This window comes from Bubalus bubalis, chromosome 20 (assembly GCF_019923935.1).
Source record: "Bubalus bubalis isolate 160015118507 breed Murrah chromosome 20, NDDB_SH_1, whole genome shotgun sequence".
Classification (NCBI taxonomy): domain Eukaryota; kingdom Metazoa; phylum Chordata; class Mammalia; order Artiodactyla; family Bovidae; genus Bubalus; species Bubalus bubalis.
In genome coordinates, this window is record NC_059176.1 from 24993896 (window position 1) to 25021416 (window position 27521).

The following is a 27521-nucleotide window of genomic DNA, read 5'->3' on the forward strand; positions in this document are numbered from 1 at the left end:
TATTTTATGGTTTCTAAAGTGATACAAATAAACGTAAATAAAGCTCTATCAATATTTTACTTATTCTTCCTACTATTAAATCTTGGAATATCTTAATTTCTAAATGGGGTAGCAACAGCTTAAACTTTTAGATTTTTTTTTTGGCAGGGGGCAGTGGGGCGAGGTGGAGAAATAAAGAGAGAGTGGAATTGTTTTGTTCTGGAGCCTGAAAGCACTTAGGTAAGTGGCCACAGGGCACTCTCATTTTGAGACCAAGCCATATCCCATGAAAATCTGGAAAACGCTTTCCTTGGGTTGGCAAGTAAATGTTGGAGAGTTAAAGGAGAGAGAAAGGACACAAAATGTAAGTAATTTCAGGGTGTTAAGGTTCAGCAGGTATGGAACAGAAAAACCAATGGCTATAAATAAAAAAGAAAACAAATCTCAGGACAGCATGGAAAAGCAGCAAAACAAAGAACCAGTAGGAAAGATTCCTACCTATTCCTTTACAGCAACACACCAAGATTACTGTCTTTTTATGAGAAATACATGAAGAATGGTCTCTACATGTAATGTATTTATAACCTTGCTAAAGAGAAGCCTTACATACTTGAGACAATCATCACAGAATTTCAAGTAATCTTTAAATCTAAATATAATCTTGCAGTTACATAAAGTAACTGCAGATGTGCCAGTTTCACTAATACAGCTAAACTAGTGAAAAAACACAGGTAGAGCTAAACAAAACTCATGCAAAATAACCAAGAGTTCAGTATATCAAGTGTGGAAAAAAGTTAAGTTCTAAAGCTCTTCAAACCACAGAAAGGGTAAGTTCTTTTCTTTGCATTTCCACTGACTCTAAAAATAAACCTCTATTATTTTCCAGATTATAAAAGAAATATAAGCTCATTATTTAAAAAATTCTAACACGACACAAATGCATCATAATGAAAACCAACATTCTATATAACTATTCCCTTTGGAGGTAACGAGTGTTATCAGTTGGGAAATAGCTCCTGTTGAAACACTTGAGACACAGGAACAGGAGAACCGCTCTGAACAAGTGGATACTATTACTTCAGTTTCTCCTTTGACTTGGACCCTTCATATTCCACTGCTAAGAAGAAAGAAAAGGAAAAAGAACATCCAAAACACATGCTGATCCTCCAAAACAGGCAAACCACAAAGATTAACCCGTGGAGGAAAAGAAAAATCAAAGGTGACTGGGTAAAATCGTTATACTACGTGGCAGAAATAAATATTACTTGATTTTGAGAAATGAAGTAAAAGTACAAAAAAATACTACCCTTTCCTTTTCATTGTCTTCAATAGTCAAAAAAGCAGATAGCACATTTTTCCTTCAAAGAAAATTGAAGCAGCCTACCTAATTAGCTAAGTTTTTAGTTTTTTTAAAAAATAATGTTGTACCAGCAACGAATTTTGCCAGAAGTAAGAAAGTACTTGAAAAAACACACAATTATGGGGTTTTGTCAAAGGAACATGGGAGAAAACAAAAAGCTTGGAGTTGCCAAAGCTAAAATAAGTGAACAACAAAATAAAGTAATATTAGATTATAAACCAAGTATAAAATAAATATCCATGAGTTCATAATACTATAAATAAATTATTAAAGAAATAAGTAAGTAGGGGAGAACAGACAAATTTCTGGATCAGAAGAATTCCAAACAATTTGTGTAAATATTCTGCCCCCAAAGAGATGGAGTATGACCGCTCGCTCTTTAAGTGTGGGCTGCACACTGACTTCTTTCCAAAGATTACAGTATGGAAAGCGGGAAAAAAGAATAACTTCACAGTGGAGAAACCTGACAAACACTCGCACAACCAGGTGATTGAAGTTAACATCAACAGTAGTTAAGTTATGTTGATAGTGTCTACTTTCCCTACAATGCTGTGGCAATGGCATTTTATCTCTGCAACCTTCTTCCCTCAAACCCATACCCTAGGCTAATCATGAGAAAAACATATAAATCCCAACTGAGAGACAGTCTACATAATACCTGACCAGTACTTCTCAAGACTATCAAGGTCATCGAAATCAAGTAAAGTCTGAGAAACTGTAACAACCAAGAAGAGTCTAATGAGATACAACAATTAAATTTAATTTGGTTTCTTAAAAGGGACTCATGACATAAAAAGGACAGCAAGTGACAACGAAGGGAATCTGAGCAAAGTATGACCTTTGGGTAAAGAAAATGTAGGCACACTGGTTCATTAATTGTAACAAACGTACCACACTAACAGAGGATGTTAATGGCAGAGAAAACTAGATATAGGCATATGGGAATTTCCTATATTCTTTTTAACTTTTCTCCAAATCTAAAAATACTCTAAAATAAAACCTTATTCATAAAAAGCTTTAAAAAAATCTTAAAAAGGGGGGAAGTATATCTTTTTTTTGTATGAAGAGAATAAATGTCATATCAATTTTTTCTGAATAAAAATAATGCCAATAAAAAGAATAATATTTACATGAGATATAAGATGATGCTATACTTCTGAGTTGAATGAATAAACAGCCAATCTTTACTTTTTATATCTCTGTAACTTAATCCTCCTTTTTATTACCCAATAAGCTTAAGCTTCCCATAGACTGTGTAACCAATTTCTTCCTTTTCAAAATATATTTAAAAGAATTATATAGCAGCTTGAGATCCAAGCTGGGTGTCAAGTCATGATGGCAGTAAAGGAGAGTCAGGATATGAGCAGACTGTGGAAGCAACTGACTACTTTGAACACTGACCCTCTCGTTATTAGCAATGTGACAAGCTAACTTAATCTTTCTGCTCTTAGTTTCTTCACTGTAAAACAGAAATAATAATAGTATCTGCCTTATGGAGTTGTACAGATTACATGAGATAATGCATTCAATTTTTAACACAGAGAGAGAAATCAAAGTATGTTAGCTCCACCTGTTGTAGTTCTCATCTCCAGGGTCAATGTTTACAATGAATAGGTTAAAATCATGAACAGAACCTGTAATTAGACACTACCCTGTGAGCATGAGTGACTGTGTGTGTGGGTGTGTGCGTGAGGATAGGCAAGGACTGGCTAAGGCCTGCAGCCTGACATCCTAGCACAAAGTGGCTCCCTAAAGCTAGGACTTAATTAGAAATCAAAGTGTAAGGAACCAAATATTATAATGTCTATATGTCATTCTTTCTCTCTGATGACAAGTCAAAGTGATAACCAACCAGGTGATGGTCACTAAAATGTAACTGATAAAACACTGCAAAGAAGAATTTGGTATACTTAAAATGTTTTTACAACCACAGAACTACATAGCTTTGTGATTTTCCCTTTCAAGTTCTTATTTTAATAAAAGATTGATATCGATACAACATTTTATGTATATTTTGTGGGGTCATTTTGGTCCATTTGAAGAGGAACTACTGTTTCTATTTCTCTTCCAAGCTTAAATCCAGTAAGATTTGCCTATTACCTCTTCCCTAAACAGATGAGAAATTTTTCAAGAGGTTTTCCTGCTATTCATAACACAATGTGTATATATCTTTTTCTGGAGTCGTAGACCTATTACATATAACTGCAAAGCTTCAATTGGAGAAGGCAATGGTACCCCACTCCAGTACTCTTGCCTGGAAAATCCCATGGACGGAGGAGCCTGGTAGGCTGCAGTCCATGGGGTCACTAAGAGTCAGACATGACTGAGCAACTTCACTTTCACGCATTGGAGAAGGCAATGGCAACCCTCTCCAGTGTTCTTGCCTGGAAAATCCCAGGGATGGGGGAGCCTGGTGGGCTGCCGTCTATGGGGTCACATAGAGTCGGACATGACTGAAGTGACTTAGCAGCAGCAGCAGCAAAGCTTCAATTAAGACTAATTCTATAACTTTATACATACAAGAAAGTTCTTGGTATTTACAGTTCAGACAAGACTGAGAAAAATGCTCTACTGATTGAATGATGTCATGTTGAGTTTGTAAGTTTCTTTTTTCACATTAAAGAAATGGTACTTGCTTTAATTACTTAACAAAATCCAAAGGCAATTCTGATACTCAAACTCACCTATGTCTTCAAATCTTATTTACTACAAATGAGATATATTAAGGATATCTGCTTTCCGACCAGATTTTTTTAACTGCAATGAAATTATAACTATAAAAATTTAAAACATGATTTAGTACTGCTATGAATTACTATGGACCAGAAGTGAAAAATCAGCTTACCCATTTCCCAAAGAGATCAAGAAGCATGAATCCTGTCACCAGGCCTTCTGACCAACTGGAGAGAGCATCAGTGATACTGAATTACTGAGTCAGAGGCCTCTCTCAAGCTCATACATGTCTGATTCCTTTACTGCTGATGTTTATACAATTCATTCACAAGGATGCTGCGAAGGGCATGCACTGAACCATTAGGGCCCACAGGAGTAATCTGTTTGGCTTATGCTAATACATAATAGTACTTGTCCTGAACAATTTGTTTCTATTTGAATTTGTGAATTATGTGAATCCTACAAATCAATGAATCCTATAGTGGAAGTAACTTCCTTGGAAGAAATCTTGGAACTGGATGTCTTCAAACTTCTCCACTTTCTGCTTTCTCTCTCCCTCCTCGTCCCTAGCCTAGCTCCCTTGAGTATCTCTTTAGGAAAAAAGAAATGTTATAATGGGGTTATGGGGTGCTTATGAATGATGTGCAGGCAGATAAAAGTTTGGATCCCTGCTCATCAAGGATTGTGTTTTCATCTTCAAGTTTGTCAACAGAATTTACAGTCAAATTAATAGAGCACTTACTTCATGGTACGAATTTCGTGCACCAACTTCAAACCTCTTATTTTTCCTAAGCTCATTTTCCTTTTGTGCTCTTAAGTTTATTTTATTTTCTGTATGTTATTATAAGCATTTTATATCTCTTATAGAACAAAGTTGAGCAGAAAATAATCTATAAATAAATAATCTCCACTTCAGAGGGCAGTGAATACTTCATAAAAATACCCAGGGAAAAAAAGCCACATCTAAATGAAACAATGCAATAAAACCTAAGATCTGAATCGACTGATCTTAATTGTATCTGACTGGGAGAAAAATCAGCCTTTACAATGATGAAAGGTCTGAAATAGAAACTATTTTAAAAAGAAAACCATTTTTATCTTAAAATAAGTATCTTAATACAAAATTAATAATGAATAAAGTGGTATCACTGTAACAATAATTAAGTAAGAATAATTTATATAGCTTCAAAAACATATTTAAGTAAATTTACTACTCACTCTGGAATTGCTGCTCACCAGACTTAACAAATATTTAAAAATTTTCTTGGTTAAAGTGAGTACTCTACCTACCACATTCCTGAGATGCATGTTTTAAAATACTGTCATAGAAGTAAAGTACATACAGTAATGATTCACAAAGACAATCTCACCACACCCTAAATAGTTACCACACAAAAATTATCAGTGACACAAGAGGAGAGTCAACTTGCCATTAAGATTTTGCCAGAGAGAAAACAGATACAGGAACGTGGCAACGCTGTTTTCCTAACAATGACGTTTTAAGATATGCGATCACTTGACTAATGCAATTGGGGAAATTTCTGTTTCAAACACTATGCAGAGTACATCTTTTAGGAATATTTGGAAAGAAAATGACATGAGGCCAATTCATTACCGAAATTTTGCCTGACTTCCTCATTTTTCTACTTGCTTCCTTGATCACTTCACTAATAATATTACCCACTTTTCTGACAATTGATCATTCACTTCATTAGCAATTGGTACATGTAAGAATAATTCTGAGTGGTGCATACCATTCTAGCAGTCACATGACAAGATAGAACTCTTATACATATCAAGCAGGTGAACTGGGTGGAATGGGCATGTGGATGAAAGGAAGCACCTCCTCAGTGTGGTACTATTTGACCTAGGGCAACGTGACTTCTCTGACTTATCAAGTCATGAAAGATAGATAGTAAGAAAAAAACCCAAGAACCATTTTTTGTGTTCAGTGAATTCTGGATTGGCGTCATCCAGTAATGCCTATTTATTTCCCCAAGTCACTTGGGGGAATCACTCCTGACTAGCTAAAAGTAACTTTTAAAAATGAGGAGTCAAGATTAGGTCTATCACCCATGCCCAAGTAATAAATTCGGGCAACGAAATAGGACTTCTTAAAATCCAAAGAAATAGGACTTAAATGCCACTTAAATCCCAATGAAATAGGATTTAAATGCCACCAGATGAGTTGCCTTAAGAGTTTCAGTCCAAGTTTATGGTTTCCACTGATTAACAATAAATCTTCAGGCTTATAAATACATACTAACAGTGACTTATTTGGGTGATTATTTCAGATGCCTTATAAAGAAACATGCAATTCCAGTGCTTTGATATTCCACATAATTACTTTCAATCTCAGGTTTTCCCCAATTAACATACTCTCTTTGGATCATTTAACAGAGGTTTTTTTTTAAGTTATTCTCTAGGCACAGAATGACTTTAATCATTATAATGCTAATATAACTACTTGATAACATAGCTGTTGGTTATGGAAACTTGACAAACTTCTATTTTGAAAGTGGAAGAAGTATATTATTCTTAGGACAGGTTTCAGTACTGTAAAATGAGTTTCATATATCTAGTTTAAAAAATAGATTCCTACTCGAAGAATCATTTAGACATCTAATAATTTTGAGTATGTGACTTCTATAATTGCTTGTTTTTGTAAAGTAGTATGAGTGCATTTCAGAAGAAATGTCTTCCTATAACAGCGGTTCTCAAAATGTGGTCCCCAAACCAGCAGCATTAGCATTACCTAGAAACTTTTAAGAAATATGAATTCTCAGCCCTAACCTAGAACTTCTTAATCAGGAACTCTGGGTGTATGGTCAGAAATCCTGTTTTAGCAAGTCCTCTAGGTGAGACTGATGCACACTGAAGTTTGAGAATCAATATTCTAAAATATAGCAGAAACATTAGTAGTTAAGTTTAAAGATTTTAATTTTTCTTTTCTTTAAAAATACATGAATTTTAAAAAAGAAATCTAATGAGTACTTATATATAATTCTACAAAGTAAAAAGTGAAGTCTCTTCCTGGATTAGAAATAATTGGATTAATAATTGTTCCTGTAATCAATCCTTCACCTTAAAAACACTGAAAGAATCACTTTTTAAAATTCACTGGAAAGAAATTATGGTTAAGTAGTTAACTACAATTAAAATGTTTAGATGTAATCTCCAATCACTTATTTCCAATCATTAGCAATGAGCAAAATTTATGAAAGTAAACTGGGAAAAATGACACATTCTTGATTCCAGATTTCAATACAGGAAAAAAATTACTCAAACAGCTCAGAGCAGACATGGGCCAGCCTTCTTTGAAGGCAATAAAAGCAGCATGACCCCCAAGTTCTAAAACCCCAGGAAAAACACCTTCTACCTCTAAAGGCAGTCCTTAAGAGCTAGTCTTTAAGCAGGAGAAACAATTACATACAGAAGAATATTAAAAGTTGAGGAGGTGTAATAAAAATTTTACTTCAATACTTAATCTAACATTTGCACTTACAAACATAATAAAGAGTTTCCTTGTCACTTTAACATTATTGAAACATAATGTCAAGCACAGCTGGTGTGAAACTCCAAACATTTATATAATTTGGTAAAAAAAAAAAAATGCCCAGGTTTTATAAACGCATACCAAAAAGCACTGAGCATAGTTTACTTTATCTTAGGTTCTTTATGGTATTGAAACATTTACAAGGGGTTATGTAAATCAATAAAAAGAAATAAAATAACTTGGGTGGCAGGAAAAAAATGAGAACTCACTGCCAAGTAAATGCTACTGCCGAATGACTTTTAATGGCTAATACCCTTTCTTCCATTTTTCTCTCACTGTAGTAAAACCAAAAGAGATGGCAATCAAAACAAATTCTGCAGTGCTTCTATCAAACTACTTTCTATTCAATGCCCTAAGCATGCTGTAAGAATGAAAGCATTTGGTGCTGATGCCTGAACATAATTCTTTTAAATTACATTATAAATGTTCTTTCTGTGGAAGCTATTTTAAACCAATTCTCTGTTATCTACAAAAATAGGGAACAGAGTTTGGAACAGCTAGCAAGATTAACTAAAATGATGTACTTTTTCCCCTATACACCCTCCACTAAAGGAGCTTATGAACAACTGGAAACCCTAAATGCAACCTGCAAAAGGAGCAAGAAACAAAAACATTAGAACTAAATCCTGGGTAGGTACGTTTATGATGGTGTCGGGGGAAGTGGTTAACAAGAGGGGAAAATGTAGGGGGAAAAAAGAGGAAGTTTTCTACTTTATATCCTTTTGTTTTCTGGGTGAAAGCTCAGTATTTCCCTGTCCCTGCAGGCAAACTTACATCACCAATTATGAACGATGACTTGATGGCTCAAAAGAAAAATCCATCTAAAAATGAAAGTTATGAAAGTATGTGTAAAGTATGAGTTATAGAGACTTTAGAATTCCTACTTGATCATTCTAGGGAAAAGGATCAATAAAAGCATCAGTTCTCCTCACATAAAACCACAGTAAAGGAATCTGATACTGAAAAAAAAACTAGGCACAGACAGGCTGCATTGATAAGATAAATCTCATTTCTGGTTCCTGGACTTGACCATTGTAACAGGCAAGACATCTCTAACTTCAGTGTGGTAGTCATCAGAGCTGTGAAAAAATACTAATCCTCTTTCTCCTTCTACATGCATGGTAGGACTTCTTTCCTATCATGTTGAACTCAGGTCAGCTACGTAGCTGTGTTTGCTGGAATCACAATTGAGCAGAAGCTCTGAGTCAGTGTGTACTTCACGACTTTCCCTTTTCCCTCTGCCACAGTGACTGGCAATATTCCAGTAGGTACTTAGTGAATGATATTCCAGGACCTAGAAAGTTATTCTAGGTCCTGGAATCAGAATGGTGATGACAAAGATGACCTAAAATGGACATACAGCATGAATAAAAAGTGGTTCATTTTAAGCCACTGAAAATTTGAGTTTATTACTGCAGCATTACCTAGCCTATCCTGACTAATATAGTCAGTCTTTTATTTTCTCTATACTGTTGGTATATTTCTTATTTACTTACTATACAGAGAAGTTAGCCATTTATTTACAGACTAAGTTTAGGTTCTAAGCATCAGTTCAAAAAGAATGAAGATCTCAAACTGAAAAAACTAGTAGATAGTCAGTTATTTAAATTAGGAGACTAAACACATCATAAAAGAAAACTATGCTTTTATTTTTATAAAGTTAAGACCATGAACAACTAAATACACTCACAGGGTTGTTGTGGCTTTTTCCCTTTTTCATTTATTGGAGTAAGTGCCAGGCACTGCAATAGTGCTTTTCAAGAATTAGCTCATTTAATCATTACAAAGGAACCAGGAGGTTACGTAACTTAGCCTAGGTTCTATAGCTACTGCATGAAGTAAGCAGCCAAAAGTAAAACTCAAGAAGTCTTTCAGTTAATCCTGAAAAGCAGATAAGTCATTTCTAACAGGTTATATGAACTCCTTTACATTCATTTGTTCATTCTTCCATTCATTCACTAAGTACCTACTGAGTACTTATTATGTTCAAGGCCCCTTTCTCAGTGCTGAGGATATGATAGCAAGCAAAGTACACAAGACATTGAATCTCAGGGTATTTGCACTGTAATGGAGGACACTAATAAAATAAATAGAGAAATGTATAGATAACTATAGATACTAAGTGCTATGAAGGAATTAAATCAATTATCTACTGCTGTGTGATAAACCACTCAAAAACTTGGGTTAAAATAATCACTACCTTTCTCACAACACTATGGGTTGGCTCAGCTGGATATTATTCTGTTCCACATATTATAGGCGAGGCTAATTCATGTGCTCACAATCAGCTGGCAGGCTGCCTGGACGTTGTCTGGTCCTAGATGAATTTACTCATATCATCCACCACAGAAACAAATAAGTCCGTATAACTGAAAATACAGGGAGAGGTTGGGTGAGTAGCGTAACGTTACTTCAGAAGAATCAGGGAAGACCTCTGGTATGTTTGAGAAATAGGAAAAGTTATACTGTATCTATAATTCAGTGAAAGGCAAAGAAAAAAAACAGAGATGAGGGTGAAAACAGAGGTAAAGATAAGATGATGAAAAGCACTACAATCCATGAAAAGGAACATGGCTTTTATTCTAAGTATCCTGCAAAATCAGTGAGGCAAGGATAAAGAAGCAAGGAGGACACTTCGGGGTTTAGGTGAGAGATGATGTTAATGGAGATAGAAAGAAATGGTTAGATTACAGGATATACTTGGCAAGTATGATCATTAAAATTTGTCAGTCAACTGGATGTTGGGTTACTGAAAAAAGTAGCTGAGGCTACAATCCTTGGAGGATAGTGGTGCAAATCACTCACTCACTGAAGTTTTAAAAAAATGGCTACAACTTAATTTCTACATAATTTCTAACTTAATTAAATTTAATTACTTAAATTTAGCTAATTAAACTTAATCTCTAAGCATCATTTTTGCAGTATTTTTCCTCAAAAGTATCTGTAAGAGCCAAAATAACATGTTGTTGGGACTTAATCTCTAAGCATCATTTTTACAGTGTTTTTCCTCAAAAGTATCTGTAAGAGCCAAAATAACATGTTGTTGGGAGATGACTGTTTATAAAATAATCCATGCTGCTCCATAAACGTAGTTTATTAAATTAAAAGAAATTGAATTCAAGAAAATCCAAAACACTACATCTTGCAGCAGATAACAAAAAAAGAGACGTTGGTCTAAGCGCTACATAAATGCTGGCTCAAGAGCTACACAAGGGTTCATACCTAACACTTTCTAATCTAGTCATTGTTTCTCCAAAATTACAACATGTTCTGGAGAAAATGTTACAAAACCGTTTTGTAATACTTGGAATTTTTTAAAAAAATTCTTACCCCATGTATTTTGGGTAAACATTATTCTCCACTCTGACATTCCAAGTAAATTTTTAAGAAAAGAGTTATATATAAACACAAGAATCATGGTCATGGACAAAAGGATGCAAAGTATACTATGCCTTTCTTGTTTATATAACATAAGCGTTAGCCTAGTCATGTTCCAGCATTCATAGCATTTATCAGCCTGCAGACACATCTTCACACTTCAAAATCTTTTACCTGGCACTGAACAGTGCTCAGTAAACAGTAACTGATTCTACACTGGCATTCCCTGCTAAGATGCTCTGTTCTTAAAATGAAAGCTATATAATTAATCTACCAGTTACTCAGAACCCTTCCTTCTTCTCAAAAGTAAAAATGCAAACCAAAACCTTTCTTCTGAAAACGTGCAACAAAAAAAGTACTGTTTAAAAGCAGAATACACTTAACCCTTGAAAAACATCTAAAAGGTGAGTAGCAAGTTTTATTAAACAAATGAATTGGGCTTCCCTCATATTTCAGTTGGTAAAGAATCTGCCTGCAATGCAGGAGACCTCAGTTCAATTCTTGGGTCAGGAAGATCCCCTGGAGAAGGAAATGGCAACCCATTCCAGTACTCCTGCCTGGAGAACTTCATGGACAGAGCTCTGGAGCCTGGCAAGCTACAGTCTATTGGGTCGCAAGAGTCAGACACAACTTAGCAACTAAAGAGAGAAACAAATGAATTAGGGTTAAGGCTAGTCCCGTCTAAATCTCACTGTACACTAAATTATGTTGGTTTATCATCTGTTTAATATTGTTTCCCTAAAAGGGAACCCTCCTACACTGTTGGTGGGAATATAAATTGGTATAGTCACTATGGAAAACAGTATGGAGGTTCCTTATAAAACTGAAAACAAAGTTACTATATTATCCAGCAATTCCACTCCTGGGAAGATATCTGAAGAAAACTCTAATTTGAAAAGATAAGTGCACCCCAATGTTCACAGCAGCACTATTTTTTTATATATAATTTATTTTATTTTTTTAACTTTACAATATTGTATTGGTTTTGCTATATATCAACATGAATCCGCCACAGGTATACACGTGTTCCCCATCCTGAACCCTCCTCCCTCCTCCCTCCCCATACCATCCCTCTGGGTCGTCCCAGTGCACCAGCCCCAAGCATCCAGTATTGTGCATCGAACCTGGACTGGTGACTCGTTTCATATATGATATTATACGTATTTCAATGCCTTTCTCCCAAATCATCCCACCCTCTCCCCCTCCCACAGAGTCCAAAAGACTGTTCTATACATCAGTGTCTCTTTTGCTGTCTCGTATACAGGGTTATTGTTACCATCTTTCTAAATTCCATATATATGCGTTAGTATACTGTATTGGTATTTTTCTTTCTGGCTTACTTCACTCTGTATAATAGGCTCCAGTTTCATCCACCTCATTAGAACTGATTCAAATGTATTCTTTTTAATGGCTGAGTAATACTCCATTGTGTATATGTACTACAGCTTTCTTATCCATTCATCTGCTGATGGACATCTAGGTTGCTTCCATGTCCTGGCTATTATAAACAGTGCTGCGATGAACATTGGGGTACATGTGTCTCTTTCAATTCTGGTTTCCTCAGTGTGTATGCCCAGCAGTGGGATTGCTGGGTCATAAGGCAGTTCTATTTCCAGTTTTTTAAGGAATCTTCACACTCTTCTCCATAGTGGCTATACTAGTTTGCATTCCCACCAACAGTGTAAGAGGGTTCCCTTTTCTCCACACCCTCTCCAGCACTTATTGCTTGTAGACTTTTGGATACAGCAGCACTATTTACAATAGCCAAGACATGGAAGCAGCCTAAGTGTCCAATGACAGATGAACAGATAAAGAAGATGTGATGTACATATACAACGGAATACTACTCAGCCACAAAAACAATGAAATAATGCCATTTGGAGCAACAGGGATGGATCTAGTGATTATCACATTAAGTCAAACAGAGACAAATATCATAGGATATCACTTATATGAAGAATCTAAAAAATGATACAAATGAACTCATTTACAAAACAAAAAGACTTACAGCCATAAAAAGCAAACTTATGTTACAAGAGAGGTAACATACAAACTTATGTTACAAGAGAGGTAATATATTAGGAGTTTGGGATTAGCAGAAACAAGCTATTATATATAAAACAGATAAATAATAAGGTCCTACTCTATAACAGAAGAGAACTCTGATCAATGTTATAGGGCAGTCTAGATGGGAGGAGAGTTCAGGGGAGAATGGACACACGTAGATGTATGGCTGAGTCCCTTTGCTGTCCACCTGAAACTATCACAACATTGTTAACTGGCTAATACTCCAATATAAAGTAAAGTTTAAAAAAAAAATTAAAACTTCCAAAAAGAGAAAAGACATGCTGTGTACAGCTAAACCTGTACATTCTCAGGCAATGGCAACCACCAGTTAAGTCTCAACTCTGCATAGTAATTGGCAAGTTTCTACTGACATCAATTATAAGATATAATCTGACTTCCAAAAAATTCCAAATATAAAAGGATATGCTTGAAAATTGAGAAAATAAATTCACAACCAGAACTATTTTTAGTTCCTTAAATCTCAATCACTCCTAAGCTGTAGGCTCTGAGTTCAAGATATGTGATCAAGGTGCTACTCCCTAAGTAATGAATTTAAAATGGTCTCTTCTTATTTATGAACTTACAGAGAACAATGCTGGCTATATAATTAACCATTAATGCAAAAGGACAAAGTAGAATTTGTAACATATAATGCAGAGAGTTTCATGAGAAGAACATAAATGAGCTGTACATTATTCCACAGAAAAAGGCTGGAAGATTCTGCACACAAAGATGAAAAAATCAAGAATTAGGATTCCTAATCTTTTCCTTTGTGCACACTTAAAGGCAACCATATTAAGAGAGAGAAAGGACAAATAAAATGGTCAAGAATATTTCCTTTCCGGGCTATTCTATTAAACTTTGTTTACAAATTTTAAAAGTGTTTCAGCTAAGGAATCTGGGTTAAAAACTGTCCAGCTCTATTCACTTAGCAGATTCATAGCACAAATGCAACTAAGTAGTTGAAGCAATCATGTAATGAGCAACTTTGAATACATGTATTTTATTTGGGCACTTTTATAACTGTTGGTGGGAATATAAATTGCTTCAATCATTTTGGAAAGCAATTTGGTAATATATAGTGAGACCTTTCGGAGAAGGCAATGGCACCCCACTCCAGTACTCTTGCCTGGAAAATCCCATGGGCAGAGGAGCCTGGTAGGCTGTAGTCCATGAGGTCGCTGAGGGTCGGACATGACTGAGCAATTTCACTTTCTCTTTTCACTTTCACACACTGGAGAAGGAAATGGCAACCCACTCCAGTGTCCTTGCCTGGAGAATCCCAGGGACGGGGGAGCCTGGTGGGCTGCCGTCTATGGGGTCGCACAGAGTCAGACACGACTGAAGCGACTTAGCAGCAGCAGCAGCAGCAGTGAGACCTTTAAAATTATCCATACCCATTGACTCAAGAGTCCTATTTCTGGGAATCTATTCTCAAAAAATCATCTGAAACATCCTGAGATCTTCTTCCAAGCATTATTTACCATAGTGAAAAATGAGAAACAATCTAACATGCCCTGCTGCTGCTGCTGCTGCTAAGTCACTTCAGTCGTGTCCGACTCTGTGCGACCCCATAGACGGCAGCCCATCAGGCTCCACCGTCCCTGAGATTCTCCAGGCAAGGACACTGGAGTGGGTTGCCATTACCTTCTCCAATGCATGAAAGTGAAAAGTGAAAGTGAAGTCACTTAGTCATGTCCGACTCTTCGAGACCCCATGGACTGCAGCCTACCAGGCTCCTGCGTCCATGGGATTTTCCAGGCAAGAGTACTGGAGTGGGGTGCCATTGCCTTCTCCGCTAACATGCCCACCAACAGGTAAATGATTAAAAAATTGTAGTACATCCATAAGATACAGTTATTTTAGAATATTTACCAAGAATGCCTTTTTACTTTTCCTAATGATGAGTTTTAAATTTTAAACATATATTTGTTGTGAAAGAAAATTTTAAAAATAAAAATAAAAAACTGAAATTCTCTTGTTGTCTTATACTATATCCCCAATTCCTAAAGGTAACTATCCTAAAGTTTTTATGTGTAACTTCTGGAATTTTCCAGTCATATACAAATTTACCTAACAAACATTTATATACAGGTAACCCTTTGGTTTGCTTTTAACACAAGTGGGGCCATACAGTTGCTGTACAACTAGTTTCTTACACTTGCTTTGGCTATTATTCCATGTCAGTACATATAGATCTATCTCATTCATTTAAAATAGATGTTTCAATATATATCAGGTCCTAGACTGATAGATATTTAAGTTGATTAGATTCTCTGCTTACAAGCAATGCTGGAACTAACACATTGGGACATAAAGTTTTATATACTAGTGTGAATATAACAGTTCCTAAGAGAAGAATTTCAGCATTTTAGGCATTCAAAGTTATTGCCAAATTACCCACCAAAAAAACACTGTGCCTAACAGCATCTAAAAATGCTCAAACATTTTTAAAATTTGTAAACAAAGTTTAATTAAATAGCCCAGAAAAGAAATATTCTTAACCTACTCATTTGTCCTTTTTCTCTCTCTCTCTTAATATAGTTGTCTTAAGATGTGCACAAAGGAAAAGATTAGGAATCCTAATTCTTGTTTTTTGTTTTTGAATCCTAACCCTCCTCTCTACCTCTCGAAACCAATCAAAATATAGGATACTATTAACTTTTAAATTTCTGCCAGTCTAGGAGACAAACATTTTCATTTGCATAACTATAATTATGAATAAGGTTAAACCACTTTTCTACTGCTTGGTTCTTCTTTTTCTTACAGACTTACTTATAAGAAACCTTGGTACAGTCAGGAAATTAGCCCTTTGTCATTTGTGTTACAATTATTTTTCAGTTTGTTTTTATGTTTAAACAATGTTATAGCATTTTTTACTGTCCAGCAAATTTCTCTATTCTTCCCATTAGGGTTCCTGAATTTTATATATGCTTCAAAGGTCCTTTCATCTTAAATATTTTAAAACAGTCCTGATTTCTCTTACTCCTTTTATAGTTTCACTTTTATTGAGAGTTTTCAAACTATAAATTAAAATATAGATATATAAGCTCACTTAGGTTAAAAAAATAGAAAAATACTGCAAGGAAATAAAACATTGACCGTGATTATAGTTGAATGTTAGGATTATATATAATTTTCTTTTCTATAACTTCCAAATTTTCTACAATGAACATGCATTACTTTTATAATCATAAGAAAATAACATTTCTTAAAATCATATTTTAAATTTTTCTTAAGTTTTTGATGGAACTGGCTTCAATTCTCAATCAAGTATTATTTGAGTACCTCACCTAGAGTCTAACACTAATACTAAATCTAATACTAAGGCAGAGATTTGGTATTTCCTTTTAGCTTCATTGACATGGATGACAAAACAGGAGAAAATCTTAAACTGCTCAACAGGGGATAGCTGAAAGCAAGAATTACAGTTCCATTTGGGAAGTTACTTTGAATAGTAATCAATAATAGTGACACCTATTAGGTACTTAGTATATACCAAGTATTCTTCACAACATCTTTAAGAGATAGGTACTATTATTAGGTCTGTTTTACAAATTGGGAAAATAAGGCACAGAGAGGTTAAATAAATCACTCAAACTATGAAAGCAATTTAAAGTGGTAAGTTGACTATAAAGAGCCTGGTTCCAGAATCCCCGTTCTTAACTTCAAATCTAAAATGCTACTTTAAAGCTATTTAAAACGTTATTAAATGCTATTCAGGTTGTGTCTCTTAAGCTGAGTCTCCAAGCTGAAATTTCCCAAATATAATGCCAAGTGCACTGCCACAAGTTCTCTGAAAAGTTGGGTAATAACAACTACTTGTCACATAAGCTGTTGCTTACATTAAATTATTTAAAGAGTAGAAGCTAAAAGTAGTGGCAGACATCATGATTTCCCTGGCCCATCATTTGTTCTCTGCCTCTGTACTTGCCAAAATCTGCTAAAATCTTCAAAAATGTGCACGGTTTTCTCCCACAAAGCTGGAAGATGTGTCCACTACAACATCTTCAACATGGTCCTGGCAAAAGTGAGCCCATTTGGGCTACATATTTCTGGCAAGCTAATATTTTGCTTTGTTTGAAGCTGAAAGTCAAACAAAAAGTACACAAACAAGAAACTTTTTATTCTCACAGATTAGATGGGAATGAACCCTTCTGATTCTGAGCTCTACCATGCCTTAGTGATAATAGTTTCATGTTTCCTATTCTGGCTTTGTCTTTGTCAATGTTACTGCTTCAAAAGGCCCTTCAAGTACCTAAGAGACAAATATGATGTCAACTTACTTTTGTGCTTTTTAAAAATAAAGCAGTAAAAAGTACATACCTGACCATAAAAATGCAGCCACAAACAAAGGAAAGGCATATAAAGAAATTTCTATAAATCAACCTTGTCCTTTGTGAGTACTTATAAGCTTTTCTGAGTACAAATGGTCAAATTGGACCAGTATTGATAGCATCTCTGAGAAAAAGCTTTTAAGTTGGCAGCAGTTTTTACGAAATAATAGTTTAACTACAGATAAATGGCCATAGATTGCCAGTGGTAAGACCCACAAGTCTGAAACCCAGGAGCTCTCTACAATCAAATTTTGATGTTATGACTGCTTTCTAAGGGTGTACTGTACAAAATTGGCCTTAATTTTCTAATCTGTAAAAATGAGAATGAAAGTAATTGCTCACTGCTAAGTCACCTCAGTCGTGTCCGACTCTGTGCGACCCCACAGACGGCAGCCCACCAGGCTTCCCCGTCCCTGGGATTCTCCAGGAAAGAACACTGGAGTGGGTTGCCATTTCCTTCTCCAATGCAGGAAAGTGAAAAGTGAAAGTGAAGTCGCTCAGTCATGTCCAACTCTAGCGACCCCATGGACTGCAGCCTACCAGGCTCCTCCATCATGGGATTTTCTAGGCAAAAGTACTAGAGTGGGGTGCCATTGCCTTCTCCGAATTGCTCACTATGCTATAAAAAAATCCTTATATTCCTATTAAAAACTACTAAGACACTTAGAAATTGATAGAACAAACGATTATCTTACCAAAAAAAGAAATGCTTAGTTTAATTTATGAACATAGTATGTCTGCTATGCTATGCTATACTAAGTCGCTTCAGTCGTGTCCAACTCTGTGCGACCCCACAGACGGCAGCCCACCAGGCTTCCCCGTCCCTAGGATTCTCCAGGAAAGAACACTGGAGCGGGTTGCCATTTCCTTCTCCAATGCATGAAAGTGAAAAGTGAAAGCGAAGTCGCCTAGTCGTGCCTGACTCTCAGCGACCCCATGAACTGCAGCCTTCCAGGCTCCTCTGTCCGTGGGATTTTCCAGGCAAGAGTACTGGAGTGGGGTGCCATTGCCTTCTCCGTAGTATGTCTGGAAGAACACAAATGTGAATAATGGGTAGCCTATCCCTTCTCCAGGAGAAGGCAATGGCAACCCACTCCAGTACTCTTGCCTGGAAAATCCCATGGACGGAGGAGTCTGGTAGGCTACAGTCCATGGGGTCGCTGAGAGTCAGACATGACTGAGCGACTTCACTTTCACTTTTCACTTTGATGCACTGGAGAAGGAAATGGCAACCCGCTCCAGTGTTCTTGCCTGGAGAGTCCCAGGGGCGGTGGAGCCTGGTGGACTGACGTCTATGGGGTCGCACAGAGTCGGACACGACTGAAGCGACTTAGCAGCAGCATCCCTTCTCCAGTGGATCTTCCAACCTAGGAATCAAACCAGGGTCTCCTGCATTGCAGGTGGATTCTTTACCAACTGAGCTTTCCAGGATGCCCCAATGAGTGATTAACACCTCTTAATAGTATAAGTTGATAAATTTCAAGTGGAGGGATGTGATCCACGGGGACAAGATAGAATAACCCAAAGATTAGAGACCTATAAGGTTAGCTAAAGGTTACACAAAAAAGGCTGAACTGGCCCTTTATTACATAGACTTTTGAATCTCTCACTCTTGCCCAGCCAGTAAGAGCCACTTACTTATCAGAAACAAAAACAGTGAATCTTAGATGACTGGTTGGTCATTGTGGCACTTTTGAGAACTTATTTTTAGAGGAAGGGAAAATGGGGAACTAAGAGAACCAAGAAAGATCACAAATGAGTCCAATAAATATTTCTAGAGATGTGGAATAACAAAACTTGTACTTACAACTTGAGATTCACGAGCTTTAGGAAACATCTTGGCAACATTGAGCCCATCAATGACAACATCAAAAGGAGGATGGTATTTTACAAAGTTCTGAAATCTCTTAAGTTCCTAAAAAAAAAGTCAGATAAAATAATAAGAACCTACTAAGGTCTTTATCATAAACATACAGCTATAACTTTCATTACTGTTCTGGAAAATCAAAATACTCATTCCTTAAAAATAAACAAATACACACACATATGGAAATATGCTTTCAAAATGAAATCTGTAAAGACCGGCCTACCAGGTGCAACTGCATGTAATTATCTGATATCTCTTATAATCTCATAGTGCTTTACACTTCACAAAGTACATAACATGGTATTTCAACTGAGCTGTAATCAGTTATCTAGCCTGCTAAACTGACACATACAGCAGTAATGATATTAAAATGTCAAAATCTCTATGCTCTATTCTTTAAGCCAAGGAGAAATGGATCTGAGATATGCCAGTCTACCAATGTAACCATGTGGAAAGAACAAGGCTCTATAATTTGTACTCCTCTTTTATCAAGAAGCTTTGGTTACTCATGGCTGTTTTGAAGAGCTGAAAATTCATTCACCATTCATTCGACAAAAATTTGTTCAGTGCCTACTAAATTTTTTGCCTAGCAGTTACCAAAGAGAGAAAATCCCAACTTAACAGAGCTTGCATTTTAATGGGAAGAGACACAATATAAACAAGATAATATATGAATGGCAAAGGTGATGAGTGCTATGGGTGGAAGAAACGTAGGAGAGGAAGTTCTACTCCTGGTAATGATGAAGTAGTCTATAATGGACTACCAGATAACATGATGTTATCTACATAAAAAGTAATTATTTGAAGGTACTAGAGAATGACCAAAAACAAGGAGAAATTGAAGGGAACACAACATTTAAAAGAAGGTTTGATAGTTTTAAAACATGTCTGAAAAATTCTTTGACACTCCTCACCCTCAAAAGTGTAGCTGCTCAGTTGTATGCGACTCTCTGCAATCTCATGCATGGTAGCTTAGCAGGCTCTTCCATCCATGGAATTTTCCAGGCAAGAATACAGCAGTAGCTTGCCATTTCCTTCTCTAGGGGAGCTTCCCGACCTAAGATTCAAACCTGGGTCTCCCAGGTTTCAGGCAGATGCTTTATCCTCTGAGCCACCAGGGTGGAGTCTAATTCCCTCCACTTGAACAGAAGCTTTTCTTTGTGACTGCCTCAATGCATGAATGTGGCAAAAGTGACACTATGTGACTTCCAAGGCCAGTTAATAAAAGGAAATACAGCTCCATCCGGCTCTCCTTCTTGGGATGCTTGCTCTTAGAAGCCAACTATTATTAAAAAGCCCAGGCAGAGGTCATGCACAGGTATTCTACCTGAAAGTCGAACCTAGTCCCAGCCAAAAGCCAATATCAACTGTCAAACTGATGAGAGTGAGGGAGATTTCAAGATGATTTTAGCCTCCATTTGATTACAACAGTAGAAGAGCCAAGCAAGAACCACACAACTGAGTTCAGTCAAACCCTAGAACCATAATAATAATAGGTGATTGTTTCTGTTCAATGCCACTATATTTGGGGTGATTTGTTATGCATCTATGGATAACCAGAAAAGAAGTGAACTGCAGCAGGAGAAATTTGCCTGTATACAGCTTTTTGCCAGACGGCACTCTAGTCAGCATGGTAGGGAGGGGCAATTCAAAATCAACCAGAAAACTGTAGACTGATTGGTTTGAGAAATCATAATCAATTAGTTTGAGAAGATAAGAGTTTCAGGTTGTCAGAGAGGCTGGAAAGTTATAAAAAGAATATTAGAAAAGAGGGAACTGCAAAAATCTGTGTATAAATCTGCTAAATCCTTAGCTCTTGATCTATTCATGTACAGAAGAGACTCCAAGGAGCCTGGGCTGGGGGGTGGGGGAAGAACAGGTGAAAGACTTGAAAGATTTGAACAAAAATTTCAATTACTATCCACTGCAAAAACAGCTTCCCAGGTTGCTCAGATGGTAAAGAATCTGCCTGCAATGCAGGAGAGTGGGATTTGACCCCTGGGTCAGGAAGATCCCCTGGAGAAGGGAACAGCAACCAACTCCAGTATTCTTGCCTGGGAAATTCCATGGACAGAAAAGCCTGGCGGGCTACAGTCTACTGGGTCAAAAAGAGTCAGACAGGACTGAGCGACTACACTTTCACTTTCAGCAAAAGCAGCAGAGTTTAGACTTTGAGTCTAACCAAGTTTAACAGTCTGGCAAAGCAAAAAATGAACAACCTCTAGAGGAAGATAATAGAATCCAGAGCCTTTGAATTTTACAACATGCCCCTCACAATGTCCAAAACACAATTTAAAAATTAATAAACAAGAGAGGAAATAGGAAACTGTGACCCACAGTCAAGAGAGAAGAAAGTCAAAAGCAACCCAAAGTCCAATCCTGCTAACTGCTGGAGTTAGCAGGCAAGAAATTTAAAGTAGCTATTATAAATAGATTTAAGTATTTAAAGGAAAATATAGTTATAAATGAATTCAAAGAAAGGACCTAACAGAAGCAGAAGAGATTAAGAAGATGTAGCAAAAATACACAGAAGAACTATACACAAAAGGTCTTAATAACCACAGTGGTGTGGTCACTCACCTAGAGCCAGACATCCTGAAGTGTGGAGTCAAATGGGCCTTAGGAAGCATTACTACGAACAAAGCTAATGAAGGTGATGGAATTCTAGCTGTTTCAAATCCTGAAAGATTATGCTGTTAAAGTGCTGCACTCAATATGCCAGCAAACCTGGAACACTCAGTAGTGGCCATAAGACTGGAAAAGGTCAGTTTTCATTCCAATCCCAAAGAAGGGTAATGGCAAAGAATGTTCAGACTACAATACAATTGTACTCACTTCACATGCCAGCAGGATAATGCTCAAAATCCTTCAAGCTAGGCTTCAGCAGTACATGAACTGAGAACTTCCAGATGTACAAGCTAGATTTAGAAAAGGCAGAGGAACAACCAGAGATCAATTTGCCAACATCCACTGGATCATAGAAAAAGCAAATGAATTCCAGAAAAACATCTACTTCTGCTTCATTGACTATGCTAAAGACTTTGACTGTGCAGATCACAACAAGCTGTGGGAAATTCTTAAAGAGATGGTTTAATTCTTAAAACCACTTTACCTATCTCCTGAGAAATCTGTATGCAGGTCAAGAAGCAACAGTTAAAACTGGACATGGAATAAAAAAAGGACTGGTTCAAAATTGAGAAATGAGTTTGTCAAGGCTGTATATTGTCACCCTGCTTATTTAACTTATAGGCACAGTATATCAGGCAAAATGCCAGGCTGGATGAATGCCAAGCTGGAATCAAGACTGCCCAGAGAAATATTAACAAGTTCAGATACACAGATGGTAACACTCTAATGGCAGAAAGTGAAGAGGAACTAAAGACCCTTTTGATGAAGGGTGAAAAAGAAGAGTGAAAAGGCGGTCTTAAAACAACATTCAAACAACTAAGATCATGGAATCTGGTCCCATCAATTCACAGCAAATAGATGGGGAAAAAATGGAAACAGTGACAAATTTTATTTTCTTGGGCTCCAAAAATCACTGCAGATGGTGATTGCAGCCATGGATTAAAAAATTCTCACTCCTTGGAAGTAAAGCTAGGACAAACCTAGACAGTGTATTAAAAAGCAGAGAGATCACTTAGCCAACAAAGGTCCATATAGTCAAGGCTATGTTTTTTCCCGTAGTCATGTATGAATGTGAGAGTTGGCCTATAAAGAAAGCTGAGTGCCAAAGAATTGATGCTTTTGAATTGTGGTGCTAGAAAAGACTCTTGAGAGTCCCTTGGACAGCAAGGAGATCAAAGTAGTCAATCCTAAAGGAAATCAATCCTAAATATTCATTGGAAGGACTGATGCTGAAGCTGAAATACTTTGGCCACCTGATGTGAAGAGCTGACTCATTTGAAAAGACCCTGATGCTGGGAAAGGTTGAAGGTGAAAGGAGAAGGGGGAAGCAGAGGATGAGATGGTTAGAGAGCATCACTGACTCAATGGATGTGAGTTGGAGCAAACTCTGGGAGATAATGAATGTAGGCAAGTCTGGCGTGCTGCAGTCACAGTGCTGCAAAGAATCGGACATGACTTAGCAACTGAACAAATAATCTAAACTCTAAGTGGACTAGGTTAAGAATCATATTATAACCCCAATTCATATATTTAAAAATATAGAAAAAGTTATAGATAATAAGCCAACAAAAGAATTCAATGAAATTTTTTAAAAAACATTTGATTAACCCAAAAGAACATAAAAGTAGGAATGAGCTAAGTCACTTCAGTTGTGTCTGACTCTGTGCAACCCCATAGACAGCAGCCCACCAGCCTCCCCCGTCCCTGGGATTCTCCAGGCAAGAACACTGGAGTGGGTTGCCATTTCCTTCTCCAATGCATGAAAGCGAAAAGTGAAAGTGAAGTCGCTCAGTCGTGTCCGACTCCTAGCGACCCCATGGACTGCAGCCTACCAGGCTTCTCCGTCCATGGGATTTTCCAGGCAAGAGTACTGGAGTGGGGTGCCATTGCCTTCTGCGAAAGTAGGAATAGAGGAGCCAAAAATTTTTTGATAATAGCAAAATAAAATATTTAAATTCAACACTATCAAAAATGCTGTATATAAGACATGTACTTTGTTTTTTCTTTCAATTTCATTGCAATATAGTTGAAATACAACACTGTATAAGTTTAAAGTATATGGCATAATGATTTGACTTACATATATTATGAAATGATTACCACAGTAAGTTTAATGAACATTCATCAATGAGAACCGTTAGGACTTACACTCTTAACAACTTTTATGTATGACACACAGTAGTGTGAACTTGATAAACAGAAAATATAAAATAAAATAAATAATAAAATAATTATATTTATAAAGTTTTACATTATATCCCTAGTATTTATCTAAATAACTGGAATTTTGTGTCTTTGGACTAACTTCATCCAATTTGTCCTCCTTCCATTTCCTGCCTTTGAAACCACAAATCTGATCTTTTTCTTAAATTTGTTTGCTTGTTTTTGAAATATAGTTGACTGTAATAAGTGTAGACAGGTTGATCACAACCTGTCTATTCAGGTTACTATCTGTTATTGATTATATTTCCCACACTGGGAAGTGTGTACCTCTTAATCTCCCTCAGCCTATTCCTCTCATCCCCACCTTCATCCCCTCTGGCAACCACCTGTTTGTTCTCTGTATCTATAACTCTGTTTTTGTTTTGTTATATTGGTTAATTTGTTTTTTAGATTCTACATATAAGTGAAATCATACAATATTTGTCTTTCTCTGTCTGACTTACATCAGCATAATACCCTCTAGGTACATTCATGTTGTTGCAAATGGAAAATTTCATTCTTTTTTAAGACTGAGTTAGTATTCTTTTGTGATACATATACATGCCACATCTTCTTTATCCATTTATCTACTGATAGGCACTGAGGTTGCTTCCATATCTTGGCAATGTAAATAATGCTGCAGTAAACATGGGTGGAAACATATCTTTTCAAATTAGTGTTTTCATTTTCTTCCGATAAATACCTAGGAGTGAAACTGCTAGATCATATGGTAGTTCTAGTTTTAGCTTTTTGAGGAACTTCCATACTGTCTTCTATAGTGGCTGCACCAATTTACGTTCCCACAAACAGTGCACAAGGGTTCACTTTTCTCCACATCCTGCCAAACTTGTTATTTGTTGTCTTTTTAATAATAACCATCCCAACAGTTGTGAGGTGATATTTCACTGTGGTTTTTATTTTCATTTCCCTGGTGATTAGTGATGTTCAGCATCTTTTTATGTGCCTGCTGATATCTGCACGTCATCTTTGGCAAAATGTCTATTCAGGTCTTCTGTCCACTTTTTAATTGGGTTGTTTTTTTAATGTTAAGGTGTATGAGTTCTTTGAGTATTTTGGATGGAATTCTCTAGGTAAAAATACTGGAGTGGGTAGCCTTTCACTTCTCCAGGGGATATTCCCAACCCAGGCATCAAACCCAGGTCTCCTGCATTGCAGGAGGATTCTTTACCAGCTGAGCCACGAGGGAATCCCAAGAAGACTGGAGTGGGTAGCCTAACACTTCTCCAGTGGATCTTCCCGAGCCAGGAATCAAACCAGGGTCTCCTGCATTGCAGACAGATTCTTTACCAACTGAGCTATCAGGGAAGCCCCGTATAGTTTGAATATTAACCCTTTATCCGATATATCCTTTGCAAGTATCTTCTCTCATTCAATAAGTGGCATTTTCATGGTGTCGACAGTTTCCTTCACTGCGCAAAAGCTTTTCAGTTTGATTAGTCCCACTTGTTTTAAATCTGAATTCAATCCTATTTAAAAATACTGTTTATAAGAGATGTACTTTAAATATAGCGATATGGATAAGCTGAAAGTGAAAAGTAGTAGGAAGAAAATACATAGCATGCATGCATTGGCATGCTTGAGAAAGTTGAAGTAGCAATACTAATTTGAGTCAAAATAGATTTTTTTTAAAAAGGTATTATAAAAAATAAAAAGGGACACTTTGTAATGACAACAAAATCAATATATAAGGAAGTCATAGTCATAAATAAGAACAGAGCTTGGAAATACAAGAAGCAAAACTTGACAAAACTGAAAGGAGGAACATAAAGGTCTATAATTATAGATGGAGACTTCAACACTTCTCTCTCCATAATTGATAGAAAAGGTAGACAAAAATCAGTAGGGATACAGAAGAGCTAAACTATAGTATTAACCACTTTGACTTGATCGATACCTAAAAGAGAATACATCCAATAATGGCAGAATATTTCTTCCTTTCAGGAATACATGGAACATCAAGACAAACCACAGTTTCAGGTCATAAAATAAGTTTCGATACATTTCAAAATATTAAAATCTGAAACATGTTTGCTGATTACTCACACATACACACACAAAAGTGAAGCCCTGTATACTGTTGGTGGGAATGTTAATTGATGCAGTCACTATAGAGTGTCAACAGCAGCAAGATACCTAGAAAAGTTTCAAATATTTCTGAATAATACTTCCAAATAACCCAAGGGTTAAAAGAAAATTACACAAAAAATTAGAAAATATTTTGAACTAAGTGATAGTAAAATATTCAGTTCAGTTCAGTCGCTCAGTTACTCTTTGCGACCCCATGGACTGCAAGCACGCCAGGCTTCCCTGTTCATCACCAACTCCCGGACCTTGCTCAAACTCATGTTCATCAAGTCAGTGATGGCATCCATCCAACTCATCCTCTGTCATCCCCTTCTCCTCCTGCCTTCAATCTTTCCCAGCATCGGGGTCTTTTCTAATGAGTCAGTTCTTTGCATCAGGTGGCCAAACTATAGGAGTTTCAGCTTTGGCATCAGTCCTTTCAATGAATATTTAGGACTGATTTCCTCTAGGATGGACTGGGTAAATCTCCTTGCAGTCCAGGGGACTCTCAAATCTTCTCCAACACCACAGTTCAAAAGCATCAATTCTTCAGCGCTTAGCTTTCTTTATAGTCCAACTCTCACATCCATACATGATCACAGGAAAAACCATAGCTTTGACTAGATGGACCTTTATTGGCAAAGTAATGTCTCTGCTTTTTAATGTGCTATCTAGGTTGGTCATAACTTTTCTTCCAAGGAGCAAGAGCCTTTTAATTTCATGGCTGCAGTCACCATCTGCAGTGATTTTGGAGCCCAAGAAAATAAAGTACCTCACCATTTCATTGTTTCCCCATCTATTTGCCATGAAGTGATGGGACCACATGCCATGACCTTAGTTTCCTGAATGTTGAGGTTTAAGCCAACATTTTCATCAATATTTGTCAGTTGCTACCCTTATCTTGTCCCTTCCCTGCTTCCCTCTCCCCATTGGTAAACACCAATTTGGACTCTATATCTGTGAGTCTGTTTGTGTTTCGTTACAGTTTTATTTCATTTTTTAGGTTGTATATATCTAGTTGTATATATAAGTAATAACACACACACAAATATTTGTGGACTGCACTAGACTAATATTAGCTTTAACTGATTACACGAAAAGAAGAAAGGTCTAAAATCACTGATCCAAGTTTTCACTTTAAGCTAGAAAAAGAAGAGCAAATACATTTCAAAGATAACAGAATAATGAAAAACAGCATCAGAGAAACAGAAAACAGAGAAGAAAATTAATAAAACGGTGGAAAAAAATGCACCTCAATCTCTAGCTCACATCACAGTTAAAAATTAGTTATAGATCATAAAAGGTTAAAAAGTGAAAGTCTAAACCCAAAAGCCAAAACTATGAAATCTAAATGTAAGAGCTAAACCTAGAAGAAAATAGAATTCCACA

General features: G+C 36.6%; 1 protein-coding gene across 4 annotated transcripts in view; it reads right to left on the reverse strand.

The window, feature by feature from the left end:
* Positions 1-27521, reverse strand: part of PRORP (protein only RNase P catalytic subunit) — a 130360-nt gene that overhangs the window by 57707 nt on the left and 45132 nt on the right. For all 4 annotated transcript variants that reach the window (XM_044932864.1, XM_006043851.3, XM_044932862.1 and 1 more), the window contains one exon: positions 19158-19265. In XM_044932864.1, the coding sequence (XP_044788799.1) occupies positions 19158-19265 (108 nt within the window). The remainder of the gene's footprint in view (positions 1-19157; positions 19266-27521) is intronic.